The sequence below is a fragment of the Bufo bufo genome, chromosome 4, assembly GCF_905171765.1.
Source record: "Bufo bufo chromosome 4, aBufBuf1.1, whole genome shotgun sequence".
NCBI classification, from domain to species: Eukaryota; Metazoa; Chordata; class Amphibia; order Anura; family Bufonidae; genus Bufo; species Bufo bufo.
Window position 1 is genome coordinate 266,499,331 of NC_053392.1, and position 27,378 is coordinate 266,526,708.

The 27,378-nt window shown below is 41.7% G+C and overlaps 1 protein-coding gene across 4 annotated transcripts in view; it reads left to right on the plus strand.

Moving 5' to 3' along the window:
* Window positions 1-27,378, plus strand: part of LOC120998086 (muscular LMNA interacting protein) — a 401,012-nt gene that overhangs the window by 131,977 nt on the left and 241,657 nt on the right. For all 4 annotated transcript variants that reach the window (XM_040428571.1, XM_040428572.1, XM_040428574.1 and 1 more), the window contains one exon: window positions 3,280-3,336. In XM_040428571.1, the coding sequence (XP_040284505.1) occupies window positions 3,280-3,336 (57 nt within the window). The remainder of the gene's footprint in view (window positions 1-3,279; window positions 3,337-27,378) is intronic.

The window sequence follows — 27,378 nt, forward strand, 5'->3', positions numbered from 1 at the left end:
ACGGGTTCCGTTTTTCCGTGATCCAAGACCGTTTTTTCGTCCGTGGGTCTTCCTTGATTTTTGGAGGATCCACGGACATGAAAAAAAAGTTGTTTTGGTGTCCGCCTGGCCGTGCGGAGCCAAACGGATCCGTCCTGAATTACAATGCAAGTCAATGGGGACGGATTCGTTTGACGTTGACACAATATGGTGCAATTTCAAACGGATCTGTCCCCATTGACTTTCAATGTAAAGTCAGGAGTTAATATACCATAGGATCTGAGTTTTCTCCAATCCGATGGTATATTTTAACTTGAAGCGTCCCCATCACCATGGGAACGCCTCTATGTTAGAATATACCTTCGGATTTGAGTTACATCGTGAAACTCAAATCCGACAGTATATTCTAACACAGAGGTGATCCCATGGTGATGTGGACGCTTCAGGTTAGAATATACTAAAATAACTGTGTACATGACTGCCCCCTGCTGCCTGGCAGGTGCTGCCAGGCAGCAGCCCCCCCCCTGTAGTTAACACATTGGTGGTTAGTGCGGCCGCCCCCCCTCCCCTGTAGTTAACTCATTGGTGGCCAGTGGGCCCCCCTCCTCCCCTGTAGTTAACTCGTTGGTGGCCAGTGGGCCCCCACTCCCTCCCTTGTAGTTAACTCGTTGGTGGCCAGTGCGGCCGGCCCCCCTCCCTCCCCTGTAGTTAACTCGTTGGTGGCCAGTGGGCCCCCCCTCCCTCCCCTGTAGTTAACTCATTGGTGGCCAGTGCGGCCGGCCCCCCTCCCTCCCCTGTAGTTAACTCGTTGGTGGCCAGTGGGCCCCCCTCCCTCCCCTGTAGTTAACTCGTTGGTGGCAAGTGGGCCCTCTCCCCTCCCTCCCCCTCCTAATTAAAATCTCCCCCCCTATCATTGGTGGCAGTGAAGAGTACCGATCGGAGTCCCAGTTTAATCGCTGGGGCTCCGATCGATAACCATGGCACCCAGGACGCTACCGCAGTCCCGGTTGCCATGGTTACTTAGCAATTTGTAGAAGCATTATACTTACCTGCGAGCTGAGATGTCTGCGTCCGGCCGGGAGCTCCTCCTACTGGTAAGTGACAGGTCTGTGCGGCGCATTGCTTAATGACCTGTTACTTACCAGTAGGAGGAGCTCCCGGCCGGACGCAGACATCGCAGCTCGCAGGTAAGTATAATGTTTCTACAAATTGCTAAGTAACCATGGCAACCGGGACAGCAGTAGCGTCCTGGTTGCCATGGTTACCGATCAGAGCCCCAGCGATTAAACTGGGACTCCGATCGGTACTCTCCGCTGCCACCAATAATAGGGGGGGGAGATTTTAATTAGGAGGGGGAGGGAGGGGAGAGGGCCCACTGGCCACCAACGAGTTAACTACAGGGGAGGGAGGGGGGGCCCACTGGCCACCAACGAGTTAACTACAGGGGAGGGAGGGGGGCCCACTGGCCACCAACGAGTTAACTACAGGGGAGGGGGGGGCCCACTGGCCACCAACGAGTTAACTACAGGGGAGGGAGGGGGGCCCACTGGCCACCAATGAGTTAACTACAGGGGAGGGAGGGGGGGCCCACTGGCCACCAATGAGTTAACTACAGGGGAGGGAGGGGGGCCGGCAACACTGGGCACCAACGAGTTAACTACAGGGGAGGGAGGGGGGCCCACTGGCCACCAACGAGTTAACTACAGGGGAGGGGGGGGGCGGCTGCACTGGCCACCAATGTGTTAACTACAGGGGGGGGGGTGCCCCCTGCTGCCTGGCAGCACCTGCCAGGCAGCAGGGGGCAGTCATGTACACAGTTCTTTTAGTATATTCTAACCTGAAGCATCCCCATCACCATGGGAACGCCTCTGTGTTATAATATACTGTCGGATCTGAGTTTTCACGAAGTGAAAACTCAGCTCTGAAAAAGCTTTTATGCAGACGGATCTTCGGATCCGTCTGTATTAAAGTAACCTACGGCCACGGATCAAGGACACGGATGCCAATCTTGTGTGCATCCGTGTTCTTTCACGGACCCATTGACTTGAATGGGTCCGTGAACCGTTGTCCGTCAAAAAAATAGGACAGGTCATATTTTTTCGACGGACAGGATACACGGATCACGGTCTCGGCTGCAAAACGGTGCATTTTCCGATTTTTCCACGGACCCATTGAAAGTTAATGGGTCCGCGAAAAAAAACGGAAAACGGCACAATGGCCACGGATGCACACAACTGTCATGTGCATGAGGCCTTAGATGAAGATCAGATCAGATTTTATGACCAATTTGTGCAGAAATCCATATCATTCCAAAGGGTTCACATACTTTTTCTTGCAACTGTATATGAATGCATAATATGTGGGAAACTACTACTGATGTTTTTAGCCATAATATATTTACATTTATAATAATTTATTATATATTATAATATATGTAAATATATTATGGCTAAAAATGTTTATATATATATATATATATATAAAAGTATATATGTGTTTAAATGAAATTTTGCCTCTGTTTCTGAACATTTTCTGCCAGGATTTGAACTCACAACCTTCTACATCAGAGCCAAGAATCCTAACCACTAAGCTATACAGTTTCATGTTAACCTGCAGTGAAATATGAAATGATACTTCTGCTGTATAGGAATACTTACTACATACTAACTGCTATGAGGTTTTTCTGACAAAGTTTATCATTCAGCTTTATAGCTGAGTGGTTAAAGTCCTTGCCTCTAATGTAAAAGGTTGTGAGTTCAAATCCTGGCAGAAACTTTTAAGAAATAGAGGCTAAATTGGATTTAAATACACTTACTCGAGCACATGAGGTATTCTACAGGGGGGGGGCCGCGCATCGCGATGCTCGAGCCGAACTGGTGTTCGGCCGAGCATGCTAGCGCAACACTAGTGATCATTCCTCCCAATACTGTGGAGGCGATTGCTGCATGTCAATGCAGAGATCTCTTTTGCTGACAAAGAGACAGCTGTCAGGAAGTAACACATCTGTCCCGACTATAGTCTGCTCAATTAAGCAGCATAAAGAGGCCTTTAGGAGGATCTGTGTCTCCTCTCTCCTCCTGCAGCCTGCACATCCCCCACTGGCTCCAGATAAGGCTATATGAGTGTTATGAGACTGGTTATTTTCTAAAACAAGACTGGGATTGCAGTATTAATGTTAAGACTGCTAATATATCTATCTATTTATATATATATATATATATATATATATATATATATAATTTTAATTATTTTTGCAATACAAAAAGAATAATGTTGAGTCTTTCTTTCTTCTATCATGAGTCCTCTAATTCTGTATCAAGATCTCCAAAGCTGAAATCTGAGAAAAAATCTGGATGTGTAAGTATTGTGCAAGTATGTATATATATATATATATGTATAATATAAGTTGAATCCCCATATAAACAATGTAAATTGCAATAGAGAGATGCATTTAAAACAACAATCATATCTTCTATGATTGCTTGTTCCCATAAAGATTCACTGCTTCTGGGCAGCATATCCATGTTTACACAGAAGAATCTGCTGCCCAAAAACAGTAAATTGGTGTGCAAATCAACAATGATTTCACTCGATGAACGAGTGTTCCTGATAATTATTGTTAGCCCATGTAATGGAGCTTTTACAATATGTAACTTTCTGACTTGGCAAAATCCCTTTAACCCTTTCAGGACCCTGCCATATTTCACCTTAAAGGGGCTCTGCAGTTTGTTTAAACTGATGATCTATCCTCTGGATAGATCATCAGCATCTAGCCGTCCCCAGGCCAGTTGATACTAGCCACTGACGTCACTGGGCCAGCAGTAAACAGTGAGAAGGCCTCGGCGTTACTGCCAGCGCCGCTGCCTTCTCAAACAGCTGATTGGCAGGGGTCCCGGGTGTCGGGCCTCCACCGGTCAGATGCTGATGATCTATCCAGAGGATAGATCATCAGTTTAAACAAACTGCAGAAGCCCTTTAAGGACCAGGTTGTTTTTTGGAAATTTGACATATGTCACTTTATTTGGTAATAACTTTGGAATGCTTTTACTTATCCAAGCCATTCTGAGATTTTTTTCTCGTGACACATTGTACTTCATAATAGTGGTAAATATCAGTCAATATTTTTCATTTTTATTTATAAAAAATCACAAATTTTCCCAAAAATTTGAAAAATTCGCAACTTTCCAAATTTCAAACCCCACTTGTTTAAGGACCAGTTCAGTTATGAAGTCATTATTGGGCATACATAATAGAACCACCCATAAATGGCCTAATTTTAAAAACTACACCCTCAAGGTATTCAAAACTGATTTTTCAAACTTTGCTAACCCTTTCGGTGTTCTACAAGAATTAAAGGAAAATGTAGATGAAATTTAAAAATTTCACTTTTTTGGGAGATTTTCCATTTGAATCCATTTTTATCAGGTAACAAAGCAAGGGTTAACAGCCAAACAAAACATTTATTACCCTGATTCTGTAGTTTACAGAAACACCCCATTTGTGATTATAAAATGCTGTATGGGCACACCGCAGGGCACAGAAGAAAAGGAGCGCCGTATGGTTTTTGGAGGGCAGATTTTACTGGGATAATTTTAAGTTGCCATGTCACATTTGAAGACCCCCTGATGCACCCCTAGAGTAGAAGCCTCAACAAATCAACTTCATTTTGGAAACTATGGGCTAAGAAGGCAGTTTTGTTGGTACTATTTTAGGATACATATGATTTTTGATTGCTCTATATTACACTTTTTGTGAGGCAACGTAACAAAAAATAGCTGGTTTGGCACCGTTTTTTTTTTTTTTTTTTTTTTTACAATGTTCACCTGACAGGTTAGATCATGTGCTATTTTTATAGAGCAGGTCGTTACGGATGCAACAATACCAAATATGACTACTTTTCATGGTGAGCGCGATGACGTCACCGCAGGTCCTTTTGCAGGTCCTGCAAGAAGAAGAAAGAAGACGATAATGGCTGCACAATCAAGTTACTGTATAATGGAAAATAAAATCTACAGAATACCGAACTCAAACCCGAACTTCAGTGAAAAAGTTCGGGTTCGGGCCTCGGCACCAACATTCAGTTTTTCATCACGCGCGTGCAAAACGCATTAAAATGGTTTGCACTTGTGCGGAAAAAACTGAACAACGCAATGCAATCGCAGACAAAACTGACTGAAATTGCGTGCGTACTCGCGTGGGTTTCCCGCAATGCACTCGCAATGCATCCATGCATCTTCTGCGATGCCCATGTGAAAGGGGCCTAAGGGGCTGGATCTCACAGGCTTCCGTAGAAGGCAAGCCCTGATGCCTATGGAAGGCATCGGGCTGCCTTCTCTGCCATTGGGTGCGGGGACCCGATGGGGAAGTGAAGGGAACCATGCTGCGGTCTGCTTTGACCGCAGCATACAAGGGGTTAATACGTCGGCAACAGTGTTTTCATTGATGCTGGCATATGGAACAGGGGCCCGGCTTTCAGTGACTGCTGGGTCCATGCTGCTGATCGGGAGGGCGCAGCTCCTGCACCTGTCTGATCAGCCTGCAGTACATGTACGGCGCTGGTCCTTAAGTCATGTCCACCAGCGCCACACATGTACGGCGGAGGTCATCTATGGGTTAAAGCAACAATATAGATACACATTATGGAGGAGATTTATCAAACTGTTGTAAAGTAGAACTGACTTAGTTGCCCATAACAACTAATCACATTCCAGCTTTCATTTTTCGCAGCTCCTTTGGAAAATGAAAGGTGGAATCTGATTGGTTGCTATGGGCAACTAAGCCAGTTCTACTTTACACCAGTGTGATCAATCTCCCCTTATATACTTTGCAAGGACACATTCACACTAACCTTTTTGTAGTATACTTTGGTTAAAACAACTATTTAGCTAAGGCTACTTTCACACTAGCATTTTTGCTGGATTCTGCAGGGCTCAGCAAAAACACTTCCGTTACTGATAGTACAACAATTTGCATCTACATAGCCAAGAAGGATCAATCGTGAACTCCATTGAAAGTCATGGGAAGACGGTTTTCTATTGTGTCAGATTGTGTCAGAGAAAACGGATCTTTCCATGCATCCCAGGACGGAAAGCAAACCGCAGCATTCTGCGGTTTGCTCTCCGGTATAAGAAAAGAACGGAATGCATTTTGGAGCATTCCGTTCTGTTCAGTTACGTTTTGTCCCCATTGACAATGATTGGGGACAAAACTGAAGCGTTTTTTCCCTGTATTGAGACCCTATGATGGATCTCAATACCGGAAAATATTAACGCTAGTGTGAAAGTAGCCTTAAACTGTTTAAAAAAAGTTGATTCTAATAGGTCCTTTTATTTTTGGGGGAAAACTGCTGCTAAAGAGCCCGAACACACAGATCCAATAGGATACTAATGGGTTAATCAGTGCACATACAGGCTTTCTCTCACTCATCTCATTCACAATAACTCATCACACATATATATTTTATTTATTTATTTTTGCTTATCTTGGCTATACAGTAGTGTTGACTGAATTTAAATTTGATAAGACATGTAGGAAAAATTTGATTCGTACAAACCCAAATTTCTTTGTTCTTCGTGGTAACAAAATATTTTTTTTCTAAAATGGCTGCTGCTCGTGTTACAAAGTGGAAGTAAGAAGCCAGTGGTTATGATATAACTTTATAATTCTGTGCAGCTAGCCAATCCACAGGTAGCCTTCCCCTGTGATGTCACAGCCCTATAAAACCCTCACTCCGCATGGTCTCTGCCATTTCACTGTGAAGTATTTATCCACTGGACTCTGGGGTCGAGTGGAGGGTGGACCATAGGCGCAAAACACAACCAGAGTTTGTTTCAAACCAATAGGTTTTTTTAATTGTTTTTGTTATCGTGACAACGCGTTTCGGGGTACTGTGGACCCCTTTTTCAAGTCTGTGAAAATGCTGCTGATGGAAATTGCGCTGCTTCCAGCTTCTGGCACGTGCGGCGTCCAGATGCTGCACGTGCCAGAAGCTGGAAGCAGCGCAATTTCCATCAGCAGCATTTTCACAGACTTGAAAAAGGGGTCCACAGTACCCCGAAACGCGTTGTCACGATAACAAAAACAATTTAAAAAAACCTATTGGTTTGAAACAAACTTTGGTTGTGTTTTGCGCCTATGGTCCACCCTCCACTCGACCCCAGAGTCCAGTGGATACATACTTCATACACTGACCCGGACGGCGGCTTGGCCCCCGCCAAAGGTGAACACGGACGTAACCGGCAGCACCAACCAGCAACACCTAAACCACTCCTACTCACCTCCAGTATAGTTGCACCGAACATTAGGTGCAACAACAACAGGTGAGCAGTACCACTCTTCCTGTATTTGGAAGCTTGTTCTGAACCTACTCACCCTATGAGCGCCTTTTTCCTCCTTTGGCCACTTCTTACCATTTCACTGTGAGCAGAGCTTAGGGAGAGACATAAGTGCTTATGCACTAGGGACAGTGTTGGTGAAAACTGTTAATAGAAGGATATTGGATAGGGAGAGTACAGGGAGATCATAGGGGGAGTTTTTAGAGACTGTAGGGAGAGCATACTGAGACAGCAGAGATACTGTAGGTTGAGTGAAATCATCATGTGCATCTTGTTGAACTACTGCTACACTCTCAGTTAATATGTTAGTTTATACATAGAATTACTGCGCCTCAGTACTAAAGGGTGGTCTAATAAAACGCTGTGTGCAGCTTGTTGAACTGCTGCCTCATTCCCAGTTAATCTGTTACATTTCTCATAGAGTTTCTGAACATTATGGCCAACAGACAGTTTCCTTGGCCCTCCAAAGGAACAGGCAGTGGCAAGAATGTTACTGTAGCCAACACAAGTAGCAGTAGAAGAAGGGGGGTTGGTAGCAGCCACAGCAACAGAGCTGCAACTGTCATCCCGCTGTTGTGTTTTGACCAACAATCCAGCTGTACTGGAATGGTTGACTTACTCTTAACTAGGGATGAGCAAATTTCCAAAAAATTTGATTCGGCTGATCCGAATATATTCGCGACAAATCGAGATAAAAAACTGCTATTTCCGGGCTGCATAGAGCCTTTATATGGGTTTAGAGCACTGTGCCTTGCAGTAACACGCATAGGGAGTGTGCTGGGGAAGTGAAATAATACTGTCAGTCAGTATGACATGCAGATGACAGGCGGCACTATTAGAATCACTGCAAACTTCACTTATTTGGGCAGTCACGGGACCAAAACTGACCAAATAACTCAAATATTAACTCAGCCTTACAGGTCCATGTTAGCGTCAAGAAGAAGCACACTCTTTTTACACCCTCGTCAGCTGATTCCACATAGATGTCTACAGAACCTGTTTTATTAAATGCTTATACAAGTAGAGCCCCCCGACAGAGTGGAGAGGGTGTCAGCAGTAAGTTTGTGTTGACGTCACTGATTAATTTGCCCTTCCTCTGATCCGTCAGAACAATAACCCCCAAAAAACGGATCCTGTCGGTCAGCATTTCCTTAATAATCCATCAGTATTGCTAATGCACAAAATAATAATTTAATATTGTAAAATCTGGTGTCTCCATGATAAATTTGCAGTGTTGGGCCCTGTGGTGGCTTCTACGCACTTTCAAAATAATCCTTCAGTGGGGCAAATAGATGCAGGATAACCTTCCAAGGAGCAGCTGTCGGGAGCAGCGGTTCATTTCTGAGACGTGTAGGGGTAATCCGAAGACCCTATCCATCTCCGTGCACCACAGGATGCACTCCTTTTGATTTCCATGATGATTGGGAACCCATGATGTCTTCACCGAATGAAGATACAGGGGCCTGGTTGGTTGGTTTGAATGTTGAGTAACTTTGCAACTCTTCCGGGCTCAAAGCTATCTTTAAGCTTTGTCTTCTCATTGTCTGTAACAACTGGAGGCCCGTTCATGCCAGACAGGTTCCCCCAGAAGTATCTTGGTCGATGAGCAGCCCATACCGCACTTGCATTGATCTTGACAGGATTCGTCTCCAGGTGGAGAAGAATTGTTTTCTTGGCATGCTTTCTTCATGGCAACACCACGTCATTGAATAAACAGAAGACTGGCCGATTATCTCCTGTAGTAGGCAAAATTAAAATTTTATTAGTAAATGTATTAAATATTTTATTATTAAATTAATTAAATATAATATGCCCTCCTTTTAATTTCCATGATGACTGGGAACCCGTGATGTTTTCACCGGACAATGAGATTGGGGCTTATTTGAGGGTTTGAATCTTCACTAACTTTGTGACTCTTCCTGGCTCCAAGCTATCTTGAAGCTTTGTCTAATCATTAGTACTAGAAGACTGGCACACTGTCACAGCCACTATCTCTGGCTGTGACCTTCCGTCCTTGCTCGTTCGGAGCTCCTCGCTGAAGTTTTGTTTCTGTGTATTATTTGTGGTTCTGTATGGGTTAACTCCCCTGTGTTCCTATTAGGAGTTAATCCTCTCTGTCTGCTCCATGGGTGTGGCCTCTCTGCACCCATGGAACCTGTATATAAGGCTGAGGTTTCCTCAGTTCTGTGTCAGCTCTCCTGGTGTGTGTTGTCTTGTCCTGCTAGTGTTTGTATTCACTCTCCCATGCTGCTGACCCATGGGATCCGTGTCTGTCTGTCTGTGCTCTGTGGGTTTCCTACTTGTTCATTCCCGTCCTCTTTGATGTCCTCTTTCCTGTGTTTCTGTTATCTGTTCTGCCAGTTATCTTTTAGGTACCTTGTGTTTATTCATGTCTCTGTTCAGCAAGCCCTTGCTGCACCTTTCTTTGCAGCAGAGTGCCATGGGTAAGGCCATGCAGTTTACTACTGGTGGAGAAAGTCCTTCTCTGCTCATTGTCACTCCTGTTTCCTTGCGACTTTCTCTGCTCATTGTCACTCCTGTTTCCTTGCTATGTACTCCTGCTTGTGTTATTAGTTGCCCTGTTTGTATTTTCCTGTCTATGTTATGTATGCCTATGTGCCGTCGGTACCTTCTGGTACCTGTTGTCCATTCGTTCCTGCTGTCACTGTCTAGTTCACGCTCCAGAGTGGACCCTGGCAACTTCCTGCTGCAAAGCCTAACCCTACCATCTGGGGCTCTAGTGAATACCAGGAGTTGCTTAGTCACGCCCCTCCGGAGTATTACTAGACAGTGGCGCAGTGGGGGTTTTCTCCCACTGTGCTGACGGTACATAGAGCTCATGTTTTGTCTGTGCTGCCTTCCCTGGTTTTTGTTTGTCCAATAAACTCTTGTGTGTCTGTACCTGATTTCCGTTTGTTTATTGCTTGACGACGCGGTGGTCTTTCCTGGGACCTCCTACTCGTGACACACACTCAACATATGGGACATAATGGACAGGTCCGAATCACAAAAATGTATTATACACACAAAAATGGTAATAAACTGATAAAATAAAAAAATAATAAAATTATCTGCCTGGATATACAAGTATTATGCAATGTGGCAGTGGGTATCCAATGGCTATCTCAATAAAATTCGCATCTTAGAATGTATTACACCATTAATACCCTATAACCAGTAACTGACTCCTGTTAAAACTTAACATCCTCAAATACACTCACCTAAAGAATTATTAGGAACACCATACTAATACGGTGTTGGACCCCCTTTTGCCTTCAGAACTGCCTTAATTCTACGTGGCATTGATTCAACAAGGTGCTGATAGCTTTCCTTAGAAATGTTGGCCCATATTGATAGGATAGCATAGCATCTTGCAGTTGATGGAGATTTGAGGGCTGCACATCCAGGGCACTAAGCTCCTGTTCCACCACATCCCAAAGATGCTCTATTGGGTTTAGATCTGGTGACTGTGGGGGCCATTTTAGTACAGTGAACTCATTGTCATGTTCAAGAAACCAATTTTAAATGATTCAAGCTTTGTGACATGGTGCATTATCCTGCTGGAAGTAGCCATCAGAGGATGGGTACATGGTGGTCATGAAGGGATGGAGATGGTAAGAAACAATGCTCAGGTAGCCCGTGGCATTTAAACGATGCCCAATTGGCACTAAGTGGCCTAAAGTGTGCCCAGAAAACATCCCCCACACCATTACACCACTAGCCTGCACAGTGGTAACAAGGCATGATGGATACATGTTCTCATTCTGTTTACGCCAAATTCGGACTCTACCATTTGAATGTCTCAACAGAAATCGAGACTCATCAGACCAGGCAACATTTTTCCAGTCTTCAACAGTCCAATTTTGGTGAGCTCGTGCAAATTGCAGCCTCTTTTTACTATTTGTAGTGGAGATGAGTGGTACCCGGTGGGGTCTTCTGTTGTTGTAGCCCATCCGCCTCAAGGTTGTGCGTGTTGTGGCTTCACAAATGCTTTGCTGCATACCTCAGTTGTAACGAGTGGTTATTTCAGTCAACGTTGCTCTTCTATCAGCTTGAATCAGTCGGCCCATTCTCCTCTGACCTCTAGCATCCACAAGGCATTTTTGCCCACAGGACTGCCGCATACTGGATGTTTTTCCCTTTTCACACCATTCTTTGTAAACCCTAGAAATGGTTGTGCGTGAAAATCCCAGTAACTGAGCAGATTGTGAAATACTCAGACCGGCCCGTCTGGCACCAACAACCATGCCACGCTCAAAATTGCTTAAATCACCTTTCTTTCCCATTCTGACATTCAGTTTGGAGTTCAGGAGATTGTCTTGACCAGGACCACACCCCTAAATGCATTGAAGCAACTGCCATGTGATTGGTTGACTAGATAATTGCATTAATGAGAAATAGAACAGGTGTTCCTAATAATTCTTTAGGTGAGTGTAAGTCCACCATTGTTAATAGCATGGATATAACAGCATTCATTATGTGCTTTGATAGCAGCAATGCAGGGAAATTGTTATTTCACCATTGCAATGAGGTCAGTGATATAGCCAAGATGAAAGTTGGTTGGTGTTACTTTAAATGTGGTTATGTCCTTTTATGCAATATTTTTCACTGGTCCTCTAAGTCTTGGAACCGGTAATGATAACCCACTATTGTGGGCTTACCTTCCCTTGTCCTGGCTGATCGATAGTATCGTAGTATTTTTCTTGGCCCGCTGGACACCGGCGTCCCGGCTGTTTCTCAGTCCGCGTCCCACGTGTGTTCGGAAGATGTTTGATATTCCGGAAATTACGTAGCCGGCAGACAGGACTGGGACTTTCGATTTTTCTTAGTCCAGATCCTCGATCCAACGCTCGGTAATATCGAAGCGGTAATCGTATATAAACTTACAGTGCACTGTTATTCCTCAGGTCCATTCTTTTTAAAAAAAGATTTTATGCCAAACGCGTTTCGGGGAGGACTCTCCCCTTCTTTAGTGGTAATGACCCTTCTGTAAGCATTATTGGGTTTTTATACCCTAATTGGTTGTCTCCAAAAACTGGTATGGATTATTTTTGATGCCATTCTTATTGATTTTCTATATTTGTTTTTACTTGATTCTGTTTATAATTTTTGTTGGTTATGGTTTCCATTTCTTTGGTTTTGCACTCGATTTTTCCACTTGTGGTTTTGTTGCGGTTCTTGTGCGTTTTTGTCTTAATGGTGCGTTTTTTTTTATATAAGTTGGAGTTTCTTGTATTGCACATACTCCATAAAAATTTTTTTGTATTGCACATACTTTTTTGATTTGTATATCACTTGTACAACATATTCAATGTATCTGCCATTAATATCTGCTTATATCGATTTTTTATGCGATTCTAGCAGTTATGTTGCTTACATGAAAACATTAAAAGGCATTAAAACTTTCATTCATATGATGTGATGGTAAACCCACTAAATTCAGACCTATGTTTGTTCCCAATGTGGATTCTCATATTTCTATTAAGTTTTGTGTACATGTGAAGTTTTATTGCGGTTGTTATGCGTTTTTTAATATGTCGTTTCTATGAGAGATTAACCTAGTTTGTATATTTAGCCTATCAGCTAATATCGATTTTGTTACAATTTTATCGATTTTACTGCTTACATACGGAACATTGGAACTTTTATTCGTATGATACATATTTATCTGTTGTGTGGGTTTTGGGGATTTTTGGTTTTCATGCGGATGGATACCATCTTGCTGGATGGAAAGGGTGCATGCGCTCATCTCCAAAGGAGGATCGCAGTGCTGATAAACAGCCAGACATGCGATCCTCCGTCGGCAGACAAGCGAATGCCCCATAAATTCATAGAAAACCAAATATTTCCAAATCAGCGTTTAGTCCCATTGGTATGAGGCTGCCAAAGTCGTATAGATTCGTCTTGATTCAGCCCTAGACATTTTCTCAATGTGATTGCCTCCCCTCCAGTCATGTTCTATCTGATCCAATGCCAAAAAGGACAGACCGCTACAGTTTTTGTTATGCACTTCTTTGAAGCGTTTGGATAGGGCATTGTTTTCACAGCCTTTTGCTATATTATTTAGATGTTCAGATATTCTAATTTTGAGCTGCCTTTTTGTTCTGCCAATATATTGTTTTGGACATGGGCATTGGATCAGATAGACAACACTGGAGGAGTTACACGTTAATAAATGTTTAATGTTCATGGAGAATGAATTCTGGGTCGAGGAAATTTCTGTTGTCTTTTTTGGAAATTTAGTTTTCTTGCAAACCATACAGCTTCCACATCTAAAAAAGCCATCAGGTTTTAGCCAATTTTGACTTGTTTTTTTGTGCTTTTTTTTAAACCGTTGGCGCAATTTGTATGCCTAAATTGGGTGCTTTGGTATACACTCACCTAAAGAATTATTAGGAACACCTGTTCTATTTCTCATTAATGCAATTATCTAGTTAACCAATCAAATGGCAGTTGCTTCAATGCATTTAGGGGTGTGGTCCTGGTTAAGACAATCTCCTGAACTCCAAACTGAATGTCAGAATGGGAAAGAAAGGTGATTTAAGCAATTTTGAGCGTGACATGGTTGTTGGTGCCAGACGGGCCGGTCTGAGTATTTCACGATCTGCTCAGTTACTGGGATTTTCACGCGCAACCATTTCTAGGGTTTACAAAGAATGGTGTGAAAAGGGAAAAACATCCAGTATGCGGCAGTCGTGTGGGCGAAAATGCCTTGTGGATGCTAGAGGTCAGAGGAGAATGGGCCGACTGATTCAAGCTGATAGAAGAGCAACGTTGACTAAAATAACCACTCGTTACAACCGAGGTATGCAGCAAAGCATTTGTGAAGCCGCAACAATCACAACCTTGAGGCAGATGGGCTACAACAGCAGAAAACCCCACCGGGTACCACTCATCTCCACTACAAATAGTAAAAAGAGGCTACAATTTGCACGAGCTCACCAAAATTGGACTGTTGAAGACTGGAAAAAAGTTGCCTGGTCTGATGAGTCTTGATTTCTGTTGAGACATTCAAATGGTAGAGTCCGAATTTGGCGTAAACAGAATGAGAACATGTATCCATCCTCTGATGGCTACTTCCAGCAGGATAATGCACCATGTCACAAAGCTCAAATAATTTCAAATTGGTTTCTTGAACATGACAATGAGTTCACTGTACTAAAATGGCCCCCACAGTCACCAGATCTCAACCCAATAGAGCATCTTTGGGATGTGGTGGAATGGGAGCTTAGTGCCCTGGATGTGCATCCCTCAAATCTCCATCAACTGCAAGATGCTATCCTATCAATATGGGCCAACATTTCTAAAGAATGCTATCAGCACCTTGTTGAATCAATGCCACGTAGAATTAAGGCAGTTCTGAAGGCAAAAGGGGGTCCAACACCGTATTAGTATGGTGTTCCTAATAATTCTTTGTCGGTAATAGAGGACCGATAAGTTTTGTCATGGAGAAAATGGTGCCAATGACGTTTAATAATTCCTGTTACTTGTCTGGATAGTACGTTGTATGGGAGGATCATTCTGAACTCAGAATTTTTATTTTGCTTTTGTATTTTCTTCTCATCAAAGAAGGACTTTCTATCTAATCCTCTCACTTTTTCAAGGGCTTCTCCCAATACTTTATCTGGGTATGATTTTTCTTTGAATTGCATTTTCATTATAGATGCCTCTTCTTCAAATTTATCATCTTCCGTGCAGTTTCTCCTAATGCGTCGAAACTCTCCGAAAGGAATATTGGTAAACCAATTGGGTAGATAGCAACTCGAAAAGAGAATGAATCCGTTTTTAGCTGTAGGTTTATGATAAGTATTGCATATATATTTATTTTCTCTCTTAGTGATCTGAATGTCCAAGAAATCTACTCTATCTGTATTTATTCCTGATGTGAAGCGTAAATTGTATATATTGTTGTTTAACTCTTCCATGAATTGTTGCAGGCTATTTTCATCTTTTCGCCAGATGAAAATAACATCGTCAATATAGTGCCGCTATAGGACCAGGTCCTCCCCCAGCCTAGGACTTATAATATCTTGTTCCCACTGTGCACCCTTTCCATCCTGCAAGATGGTATCCATCCGCATGAAAACCAAACATCCCAAAAACCCACACAACAGATAAATATGTATCATACGAATGAAAGTTCTAATGTTCCGTATATAAGCAGTAAAATCGATAAAATTGTAACAAAATCTATATTAGCTGATATCAATGAGGCTAAATATACAAAGTAGGTTAATTTCTCATAGAAGCAACATATTAAAAAACGCATAACAACCGCAATAAAACTGCAAGTAGATAAATGGAATGTAAAAGGGAATATAATCACATTCACATGTACACAAAACTTAATAGAAATATGAGAATCCACATTGGGAACAAACATAGGTCTGAATTTAGTGGGTTTACCATCACATCATATGAATGAAAGTTTTAATGCCTTTTAATGTTTTTATGTAAGCAACATAACTGCTAGAATCGCATAAAAAATCTATATAAGCTGATATTAATGGCAGATACATTGAATATGTTGTACAAGTGATATACAAATCAAAAAAGTATGTTCAATACAATTTTTTTTTATGGAGTATGTGCAATACAAGAAACTCCAACTTATATTAAAAAAAACGCACCATTAAGAGAAAAACGAACAAGAACCGCAACAAAACCGCAAGTGAAAAAATCGAGTGCAAAACCGAAGAAATGGAAACCATAACCAACAAAAATGATAAACAGACTCTTTATCAAAAATCAAGTAAAAACAAATATAGAAAATCCATAAGAATGGCATCAAAAATAATCCATACCAGTTTTTGGAGACAACCAATTAGAGTATAAAAACCCACAATTCTTACAGAAGGGTCATTACCACTGAAGAAGGGGAGAGTCGTCCCCAAAACGTGTTTGGCATAAAATCGAGATATGACCCTTTTTTTAAAAGAATGGACCTGAGGATTAACAGTGCACTGTAAGTTTGTATATGATTACCGCTTCGATATTAGCGAGCGTTGGATCGAGGATCCGGACTAAGAAAAATCGAAAGTCCCAGTCCTGTCTGCCGGCTATGTCATTTCCAGAATATCAACCATCTTCCGAACACACGTGGGACGCCGACTGAGAAACAGCCGGGACGCCGGTGTCCAGCGGGCCCCGAAAAATACTACGATACTATCGATCAGCCAGGACAAGGGAAGGTAAGCCCACAATAGTGGGTTATCATTACCGGTTCCAAGACTTAGAGGACCAGTGAAAAATATTGCATAAAAGGACATAACCACATTTAAAGTAACACCAACCAACTTTCATCTTGGCTATATCACTGACCTCATTGCAGTGGCGAGATAACAATTTCCCTGCATTGCTGCTATCAAAGGACATAATTAATGCTGTTATATCCATGCTAATAACAATGGTGGACTTATTTGACGATGTTAAGTTTTAACAGGAGTCAGTTACTGGTTATAGGGTATTAATGGTGTAATACATTCTAAGATGCAAATTTTATTGAGATAGCCATTGGATACCCACTGCCACATTGCACAATACTTGTATATCCAGGCAGATTATTTTATTATTGTTTTATTTATTTTATCAGTATATTACCATTTTTGTGTGTATAATAAATTGTTGTGATTCGGACCTGTCCATTATGTCACATATGTTGAGTGTACCAATCTTCTAGTACTAGATATTATATACATTTTTGAAGGGTGAATCAATATAGATCTGAGCACCTTTCTGTGATTGTGAGGAGGTGAGCTATTTCCCTTGCAATTTTATTTGTCTAATCATTGTCTGTAGATACTGGAGGCCTGTTCATGCCAGGAAGGTTTCCCCCAGAAGTATCTTGGTCGATAAGCAGCCAATACTGCACTTGCAGCAAAATTGACAGAATTCATCTCCAGGTGGAGAGGAGTTGTTTTCTTTGCATGCTTTCTCCATCGCAACACTATGTTGTTGAATAAACAGAAGACTGGCCAATTCTCTCCTGTCTTAGACAACATGTAATTATTAAAAATCATTAAATATTTAATATTAAATTGAACCAAAACTTGATTAAAATTATAAGAAAGTATTCTTAAATTCATCAAAACTGACCAAATAACTCAAGTATGAACTCAGCCTTACAGGTCCATGTTAGTGTCAAGAAGAAACGCACTCCTTTTACACCCTCTCCAGCTGATTCCACATAGATGTCTACAGAACCTGTTCTATTAAACGCTTATACAAGTAGAGTCCCCGACAGAGTGGAGAGGGTGTCAGCAGTAAGTTTGTGTTGACGTCACTTATTAATTTGCCCTTCCTCTGATCCGTCAGAACAATAACCCACAAAAAAAGGATCCTGTCTGGGGAGCATACGCCTTCACTCGGTCAGCATTTGCTTAGTAATCCATGAGTATTGGTAATGCCAAAAAAAAAGAGTGGATCTAAAACAGAGATGACACGTAAAGGTAATATTTGCATGTCTTCTGTGTTTTGTACCCACTCCTTCTTTTGGCTACCAAATCATAAGCCAATTCTGATGCGACCATACGGGCCTTACAGCTGCTACACAGACAGGATCCGTTGTGCGTCTCATTTTTCCTTCCTTCTGACAGTTCAGAAGAAAGGTCAAATAAATGGTGATTTCAAGAAAGCCAAACAAGGACAATAGCGACCCCATCATAGAGTGGGGAGATGGATAACAGCATAAGTCCACAGAGTGGCCCTATGAGATAGTGGCGAGGTGGAAGCAGCATGAGGAGACCACCAAGTGGCACAATGACACTGGAGGTGGCGGAAGCATCAGGAGGCTACAGAGTGGCACGGTGACATAGTGTGGAGATGGCAGCAACAGCAGCATGATGCCACAGAGTGGCAAGGTGACATAGTGTGGACATGGCAGCATCAGGAGGCCACAGCGTGGCAAGATGACATAGTGTGGAGATGACAGCAGCAGCATGATACCACAGAGTGGCAAGGTGACATTGTGTGGACATGGCAGCATCAGGAGGCCACAAAGTGGCACTGTGACATAGTATGGATATGGCAGCAACAGCAGCAGCATGATACCACAGAGTAGCAAGGTGACATAGTGTGGACATGGCAGCATCAGGAGGCCACAAAGTGGCAAGGTGACATAGTGTGGAGATGGCAGCAACAGCAGCAGCAGCATGATACCACAGAGTGGCAAGGTGGCATAATGTGTACATGGCAGCATCAGGAGGCCGCAAAGTGGCACAGTGACATAGTATGGAGATTGCAGCATCAGGAGGCCACAGAGTGGCATGGCAATATAGTGTGGAGATGGCAGCAACAGCAGCAGAAGTATTATACCACAGAGTGGCACGGTGACATAGTGTGGAGATAGACAATCTAATCTGATGCATCAGACTATGGTGGGTGGAAATCCTGGCTGATCCACGCCTGATTCATCTTGACAAAAGTAAGTCTCTACACATTTTGAGTTCTTCTTGGGGTAACTATGGCCCCTGCCGCACTAAACACCCGCTCTGATGCCACACTACTGGCCGGGCAGGTCAGCTTTTCATGGGCAAACTCGGCCATTTGCTGCCACAAAACCAGTATGGCTGCCCAGTAGTCCAGCGGATCTTCTATGACAGCTGGCAGGGTGCTGTCAATAAAAATATGCCACCACCTGCTGGTTCAGGTCCTGCTCCAGGTCTACCTGCTGCGGCTGGTGAGTAGTTCTTCACTATGCGGGTGAAAAAAGCTGCTCATCAGCGACTCTAGACTCAGGCTGTTGGTGCTACAGTCACTTGCTAAGAAGTCGAAGATCCAGTCAACCAATCAAGAACCGCTGGGTTGCTGGTCAAGACATGACCGCTAGCTGACATGTGGACCTGAGGCCTCGGGAAGAAACCCCTGCTGCTACGCCCCCTTACTCTGCTGTGACCTGTGCCTGCACCAGAATAATTTACGCCTCTGACACTTTCCTGTGCCGGGCCTGGCACTTCTCTATCTCACATACTTTTAGCTGAACTAAATAAATTAAAAGCAAATTAAAAGACCCCTAAAAGCACCAAATATATTTTTCTTTTTTTACCATGAACTAAAGGATTTGAAATTGGCAACAAAATGATTTCAGCGTAACTAACAGCAAAAGTAAACTGCGTATATATTTCTCGTATTGGACTAAAATAGGCCACTAAATGATTTCTAAGTAAATAACAGAAAAAGTGAACTGCAAATATTTTTCTCTTTTTCTCTAGAAATATGACAATAAACGCTTTTAGCGCAAATAACACCAACTGTGAACTGCATCTAATTTTCTCGTATTATAGTGAAATATGACAAGAAACTCTTTCAGCGCAAATAACACCAAATGTAAACTGCATCTATTTTTCTCGTATTGTAGTGAAATATAAATAAGAAACGCGTTTAGCGCAGATAACAGCAAATATGAACTAAGTCTATTCTTCTCTTTTTCTCTAGAAATATGGCAATAAACGCTTTTAACGCAAATAACACCAAATGTGAACCGCGTCTATTTTTCTCATATTGTAGTGAAATATGACAAGAAAATGCATTTTGCGCAAATAACACCAAATATGAACGAAGTCCATGTTTCTTTTTTTCTCTAGAAATATGGCAATAAACACTTTTGCGCAAATAACATCAAATGTGAACTGCATCTATTTTTCTCGTATTGTAGTGAAATATAACAAGAAACGCTTTTAGTGCAAATAACAGCAAATATGAACTGTCTCTTTTTCTCTAGAAATATGGCAATAAACGCTATTAGCGCAAATAACACCAAATGTGAACTGCGTTTATTTTTCTTGTATTGGAGTGAAATATGAAAGAAAATGCATTTTGCGCAAATAACACCAAATATGAACGAAGTCCATGTTTCTTTTTTTCTCTAGAAATATGGCAATAAACACTTTTGCGCAAATAACATCAAATGTGAACTGCATCTATTTTTCTCATATTGTAGTGAAATATAACAAGAAACGCTTTTAGTGCAAATAACAGCAAATATTAACTTAGTCTATTTTTCTCTGTTTCTCTAGAAATATGGCAATAAACCCTTTTTGTGCAAATAACACCAAATGTGAACTGCGTTTATTTTTCTCGTATTGGAGTGAAATATAACAAGAAACGCTTTTAGCGCAAATAACACCAAATATGAACTTAGTCTATTTTTCTCTAGAAATAAGGCAATAAATGCATTTATTGCAAATAACACTAAATGTTAACTGCGTTTATTTTTCTCGTATTGGAGTAAAATATGACAAGAAACGCTTTTAGCGCAAATAACACCAAATATGAACTAAGTCTATTCTCTTTTTCTCTAGAAATATGGCAATAAACGCTTTTAGCGCAAATAACACCAAAATGTGAACTGCGTCAATTTTTCTCGTATTGTAGTGAAATACGACAATAAACGCTTTTAGCGCAAATAACAGCAAATATGAACTGTCTCTTTTTCTCTAGAAATATGGCAATAAACGCTATTAGCGCAAATAACACCAAATGTGAACTGCGTTTATTTTTCTCATAAAAACAAAAGTTTTAGATTTTAGAAAAACAGACTTTTCAAAAATGAAATTAGTCATAAATGAGTCCTTATCAGACTGGAACGGATTACATGGAGTCCAGGAGAAATGGGACTACTTAAAAGGTGCATTATTGAAGGCAACAGAAAATTGCATTAGACTTGTCAGTAAAAGCAAAAAAAGGAGGGAACCACTGTGGTACTCAGCAGAAGTGGCCCAAATCATTAAAAATAAAAAGCTAGCATTTTGTAATTATAAAAAAAACCAGAGCAATGAAGATAAGGAAATCTACAAGATTAGGCAGAGAGAGGCCAAGCAAGTTATAAGAACTTCTAAAGCGCAGGCAGAAGAAAAACTAGCTCAGTCTATGAAAAAAAGGGGATAAGACATTCTTCAGATATATAAATGAAAAAAGGAAATTAAAACAAGGAATAACTAAATTAAAAACAAAGGACGGAAGGTATGTAGAAGAGAATAAAGTGCTAGCCGACTGCCTTAATGAATACTTCTGTTCAGTTTTTACAAAAGAAAAAGGAGAAGGACCTCCACTAGAAAGAATTACTAATAAATCGTTTGATGCATGTATCTTTACAGAGGAAGATGTTCTAAGTTTGCTGTCTAAGGTAAAGACAAATAAGTCACAGGGGCCTGATGAGATACACCCAAAATTATTAAAAGAGCTTAGTGGTGAGCTGGCAAAACCGTTAACAGATTTATTTAACCAATCATTAGTAACAGGAGTCGTCCCGGAAGATTGGAAATTGGCAAATGTCGTGCCCATTCACAAGAAAGGTAGTAGGGAGGAATCGAGCAACTATAGACCAGTGAGTCTGACATCAATAGTAGGCAAATTAATGGAAACCCTATTAAAGGATAGGATTGTGGAACATCTAAAATCCCATGGATTGCAAGATGAAAAACAACATGGGTTTACTTCAGGGAGATCATGTCAAACAAATCTTATAGATTTTTTTGACTGGGTAAATAAAATAATAGACGGTGGAGGTGCAGTAGACATCGCATATCTAGATTTTAGTAAGGCTTTTGACACTGTCCCACATAGAAGACTTATCAATAAACTGCAGTCATTGAGCATGGACTCCCATATTGTTGAGTGGATTAGGCAGTGGCTGAGTGACAGACAACAGAGGGTTGTAGTCAATGGAGAACATTCAAAACAAGGTCATGTTACCAGTGGGGTTCCACAGGGATCTGTACTGGGACCGATTTTGTTTAATATCTATATAAGTGATATTGCAAAAGGCCTCGCTGGTAAGGTTTGTCTTTTTGCTAATGACACAAAGATATGTAACAGGGTCGATGTTCCTGGAGGGAAAAGCCAAATGGAAAAGGATTTAGGAAAACTAGAAGAATGGTCAGAACTCTGGAAACTGAAATTTAATGTGGATAAGTGCAAGATAATGCACCTGGGGCGTAAAAACCCAAGGGCAGAATATAGAATATTTGACACAGTCCTGACCTCAGTATCTGAGGAAAGGGATTTAGGAGTAATTATTTCAGAAGACTTAAAGGTGGGAAGACAATGTAATAGAGCAGCACGAAATGCCAGCAGAATGCTTGGATGTATAGGGAGAGGTATAAGCAGTAGAAAGAGTGAAGTGCTTATGCCGCTGTACAGAACACTGGTGAGACCTCACTTGGAGTATTGTGCGCAGTACTGGAGGCCATATCTCCAGAAGGATATAGATACTCTAGAGAGAGTTCAGAGAAGAGCTACTAAACTAGTACATGGATTGCAGGATAAAACTTACCAGGAAAGGTTAAAGGACCTTAATATGTATAGCTTGGAAGAAAGAAGAGACAGAGGGGATATGATAGAAACTTTTAAATACATAAAGGGAATCAACTCGGTAAAGGAAGAGAGCATATTTAAAAGAAGAAAAACTACCACAAGAGGACACCGTTTTAAATTAGAGGGGCAAAGGTTTAAAAGTAATATAAGGAAGTATTACTTTACTGAGAGAGTAGTGGATGCATGGAATAGCCTTCCTGCAGAAGTGGTAGCTGCAAATACAGTGAAGGGGTTTAAGCATGCATGGGATAGGCATAAGGCCATCCTTCATATAAGATAGGGCCGGGGGCTATCCATAGTATTCAGTATATTGGGCAGACTAGATGGGCCAAATGGTTCTTATCTGCCGACACATTCTATGTTTAGTGCAATATGACAAGAAACGCTTTAACCGCAAATAACACCAAATATGAACTAAGTCTATTTTTCTCTTTTTTTCTAGAAATATGGCAATAAATGCTTTTAGCGCAAATAACACCAAATGTGAACTGCGTTAATTTTTTTCCTATTGTAGCGAAATACAAGAAAAGCTTTTAGCGCAAATAACAGCAAATATGAACTTAGTCTATTTTTCAATTTTTCTCTAGAAATATGGCAATAAACGCTTTTAACACAAATAACAACAAATGTGAACTGCGTTTATTTTTCTCGTATTGGAGTGAAATATGACAAAAAACGCTTTTAGCGCAAATAACTCCAAATATGAACTAAGTTTATTTTTCTCTTTTTCTCTAGAAATAGGGCAATAAACTCTTTTAGCGCAAATAACACTAAATGTGAACTACGTTTATTTTTCTCGTATTGTAGTGAAATACAACAAGAAACGCTTTTAGCGCAAATAACAACAAAAGTGACCTGCGTAAATATTTCTCGTATTGTGTTGAAATAGGCCACTAAATGATTACAGCGCAGTTAACAGCAAAAGTGACCTGCGTATATATTTATCTTTTTCCACAGATAAAAGCCACTAAGGGCTTTTCAACATAGCACTTGCCCCCCAATAACTTATTGCTGGAATGACAGAGCTGTGTTATGAGACTATCTGGATTCCCAAGTAATGCTTCCCTGCATTTGTAAATCGCTTTTTTTCACAATGAGGATTTTCCTATGACTCTCCCTAGCATCTGCACACGTCTCTCCCTGCCTGTGAAATGATCCCTCTTACTATCCTTTCCCTGCACTACTAAATCGCTTCTTTCCATTTTTTTTCCAACAATTAGTTTTTCTTTCACTCTCCCTAGCGCCTGCATACACATCTGTCCCTGAACAAAGTACGATATTGAATGGCAGACTCTAAGATGGCCGCCGTATTTATAGGGCTGTGACATCACCGGGCTTGCTGCTAATTGGCTGCATGCATAGCATTATGAATCATCCCACCTTCCGAGAGTTCCTTGCCCCATGTCCTCACACATGTAGCCACCATTGTAGTCGGCTAGCGGCCGTGTTAGGAAAAATTGCCATTCTTAACCACGAAGTGCGAGGAAATTCTCATTCGTTAAGAATCAAATTTTTCCTGAAATTCGGAACAATTTCGACTTCATCAGCTTCGATTTGCTCATCTCTAATTCTGATAAATCTCTGTCATCACTATTTACATCAGGTATTAATAAAGGTAATTTTAGCTGTAAACATCCCCAATGTACGTGTTGTGGTGAAATTTCCCATGGTAGAACTGTTCTATATCAGGTGAAGCATTTCAAATAAATGCTCAACTGGACTGTGGTTCCTCTTATGTTATTTACTTTCTGGAGTGCCATTGCCATTTAAAATACGAAAGCAGTACCACTCAGAGTATGAGATCACATCTAAATAATCAAAGAAGTAACATAAAATATTCTAACGAACATCACAGTATTTATACCCATAAGGGCTCATGCACACAAACGTATTTTCTTTCCTCTTCCAATAGAAGTTACTCCGTGTGCATTCCGTTTCCCTATTTCCGTATTTCCATTCCGCAAAAAAGTAGTGCATGTCCTATTATTGTCCCCAAATCACGGTCCGAGGCCCCATTCAAGTCAATGGGTCTGCAAAATATATGGAACGCACACGAAACACATCAGTATGTCATCCGTATTTAATCCGTATTTTCTGGATACATACTGTAGAAATGCTATGCCCAGGCCATATTGCTCATGTGTTTGGTGATTAATAAGTTACTGTTTCCGTTTCCGATCCGCAAAAAATGGATCAAATATGGACACCATACGGATATGTTTTGTGCCATAACGGAACGGAAGAGGACTTAAATCAGAAAAAAAAAACCTCACATGCGGAACAACGGATCCGTGAAAAATGTACCATAAAACAACAGCGGTCGTGTGCATAAGTGTGATCCCTCGGCATTGACTGTAACTGTTAAAGATTGGATTCCCTGAGAGTAGAAATAGATATCAGCAACTAATTAATAAAGAATCATATTGGATGTTATGACTACAAGCTCTTGTACCTGATAGATATGAGAACACAAAATAACCACACATTTTTTTTTTGTATTAATTATGTAATAGTTATATATTTTTTTTGTATTTCTATTTAATGACATCACTGTCATGTAGCTAAAGTGCAAAATGCAAAAATTCCAGCAATCAGGCCACTGTTAAAATTCCAGCGTTTATTGCATCATCTTAACCACCTCCGGATCGCCGTACACAGCGACGCGTCCTGGAGGTGGTTGATTGATTCTGACTGGATGCGCCGGCGCGTCCTTTCGCGAGACGCGAGATTTCCTGTGAACGCACGCACACAGGCCCGCGTGCTCACAGGAACGGAAGGTAAGAGAGTGGATCTCCAGCCTGCCAGCGGCGATCGTTCGCTGGCAGGCTGGAGATGTGATTTTTTAACCCCTAACAGGTATATTAGACGCTGTTTTGATAACAGCGTCTAATATACCTGCTACCTGGTCCTCTGGTGGTCCCCTTTGTTTGGATCGACAACCAGAGGACAAAGATAGCTCAGCAATATGTAGCACCAAGCACCACACTACACTACACCCCCCCCTGTCACTTATTAACCCCTTATTAGCCCCTGATCACCCCTGATCACCCCATATAGACTCCCTGATCACCCCCCTGTCATTGATTACCCCCCTGTCATTGATCACCCCCCTGTAAAGCTCCATTCAGATGTCCGCATGATTTTTACGGATCCACTGATAGATGGATCGGATCCGCAAAACGCATACGGACGTCTGAATGGAGCCTTACAGGGGCGTGATCAATGACTGTGGTGATTACCCCATATAGACTCCCTGATCACCCCCCTGTCATTGATTACCCCCCTGTCATTGATCACACCCCTGTAAAGCTCCATTCAGACGTCCGCATGATTTTTACAGATCCACTGATAGATGGATCGGACCTGCAAAACGCATACGGACGTCTGAATGGAGCCTTACAGGGGCGTGATCAATTACTGTGGTGATCACCCCATATAGACTCTCTGATCACCCCCCTGTCATTGATCACCCCCCCGTCATTGATCACCCCCCTGTAAAGCTCCATTTAGACGTCCGCATGATTTTTACGGATCCACTGATAGATGGATCGGATCCGCAAAACGCATACGGACGTCTGAATGGAGCCTTACAGGGGCGTGATCAATGACTGTGGTGATCACCCCATATAGACTCCCTGATCACCCCCCTGTCATTGATTACCCCCCTGTCATTGATCACACCCCTGTAAAGCTCCATTCAGACGTCCGCATGATTTTTACGGATCCACTGATAGATGGATCGGATCCGCAAAACGCATACGAACGTCTGAATGGAGCCTTACAGGGGCGTGATCAATGACTGTGGTGATCATCCCATATAGACTCTCTGATCACCCCCCTGTCATTGATCACCCCCCTGTCATTGATCACCCCCCTGTCATTGATCACCCCTCTGTAAGGCTCCATTCAGAATTTTTTTTGGCCCAAGTTAGCGGAAATTATATATTTTTTTCTTACAAAGTCTCATATTCCACTAACTTGTGTCAAAAAATAAAATCTCACATGAACTCACCATACCCCTCACGGAATCCACATGCGTAAAATTTTTTAGACATTTATATTCCAGACTTCTTCTCACGCTTTAGGGCCCCTAGAATGCCAGGGCAATGTGACCCCATTTCGGAAAGAAGACACCCCAAGGTATTCTGTGAGGGTCATATTGAGTCCATGAAAGATTTAAATTTTTGTCCCAAGTTAGCGGAAAGGGAGACTTTGTGAGAAAAAAAAAAAATCAATTTCTGCTAACTTGTGCCAAAAAAAATAAATTTCTATGAACTCACCATGCCCCTCATTGAATACCTTGGGGTGTCTTCTTTCCAAAATGGGGTCACATGTGGGATATTTATACTGCCCTGGCATTCTAGGGGCCCTAAAGCGTGAGAAGAAGTCTGGGATCCGAATGTCTAAAAATGCCCTCATAAAATGAATGTGGGTCCCTTTGCGCATCTAGGCTGCAAAAAAGTGTCACACATGTGGTATCGCCGTACTCAGGAGAAGTTGGGCAATGTGTTTTGGGGTGTCATTTTACATATACCCATGCTGGGTGAGATAAATATCTTGGTCAAATGCCAACTTTGTATAAAAAAAATGGGAAAAGTTGTCTTTTGCCGAGATATTTCTCACCCAGCATGAGTATATGTAAAAAGACACCCCAAAACACATTCCCCAACTTCTCCTGAATACGGCGATACCACATGTGTGACACTTTTTTGCAGCCTAGGTGGGCAAAGGGGCCCACATTCCAAAGAGCACC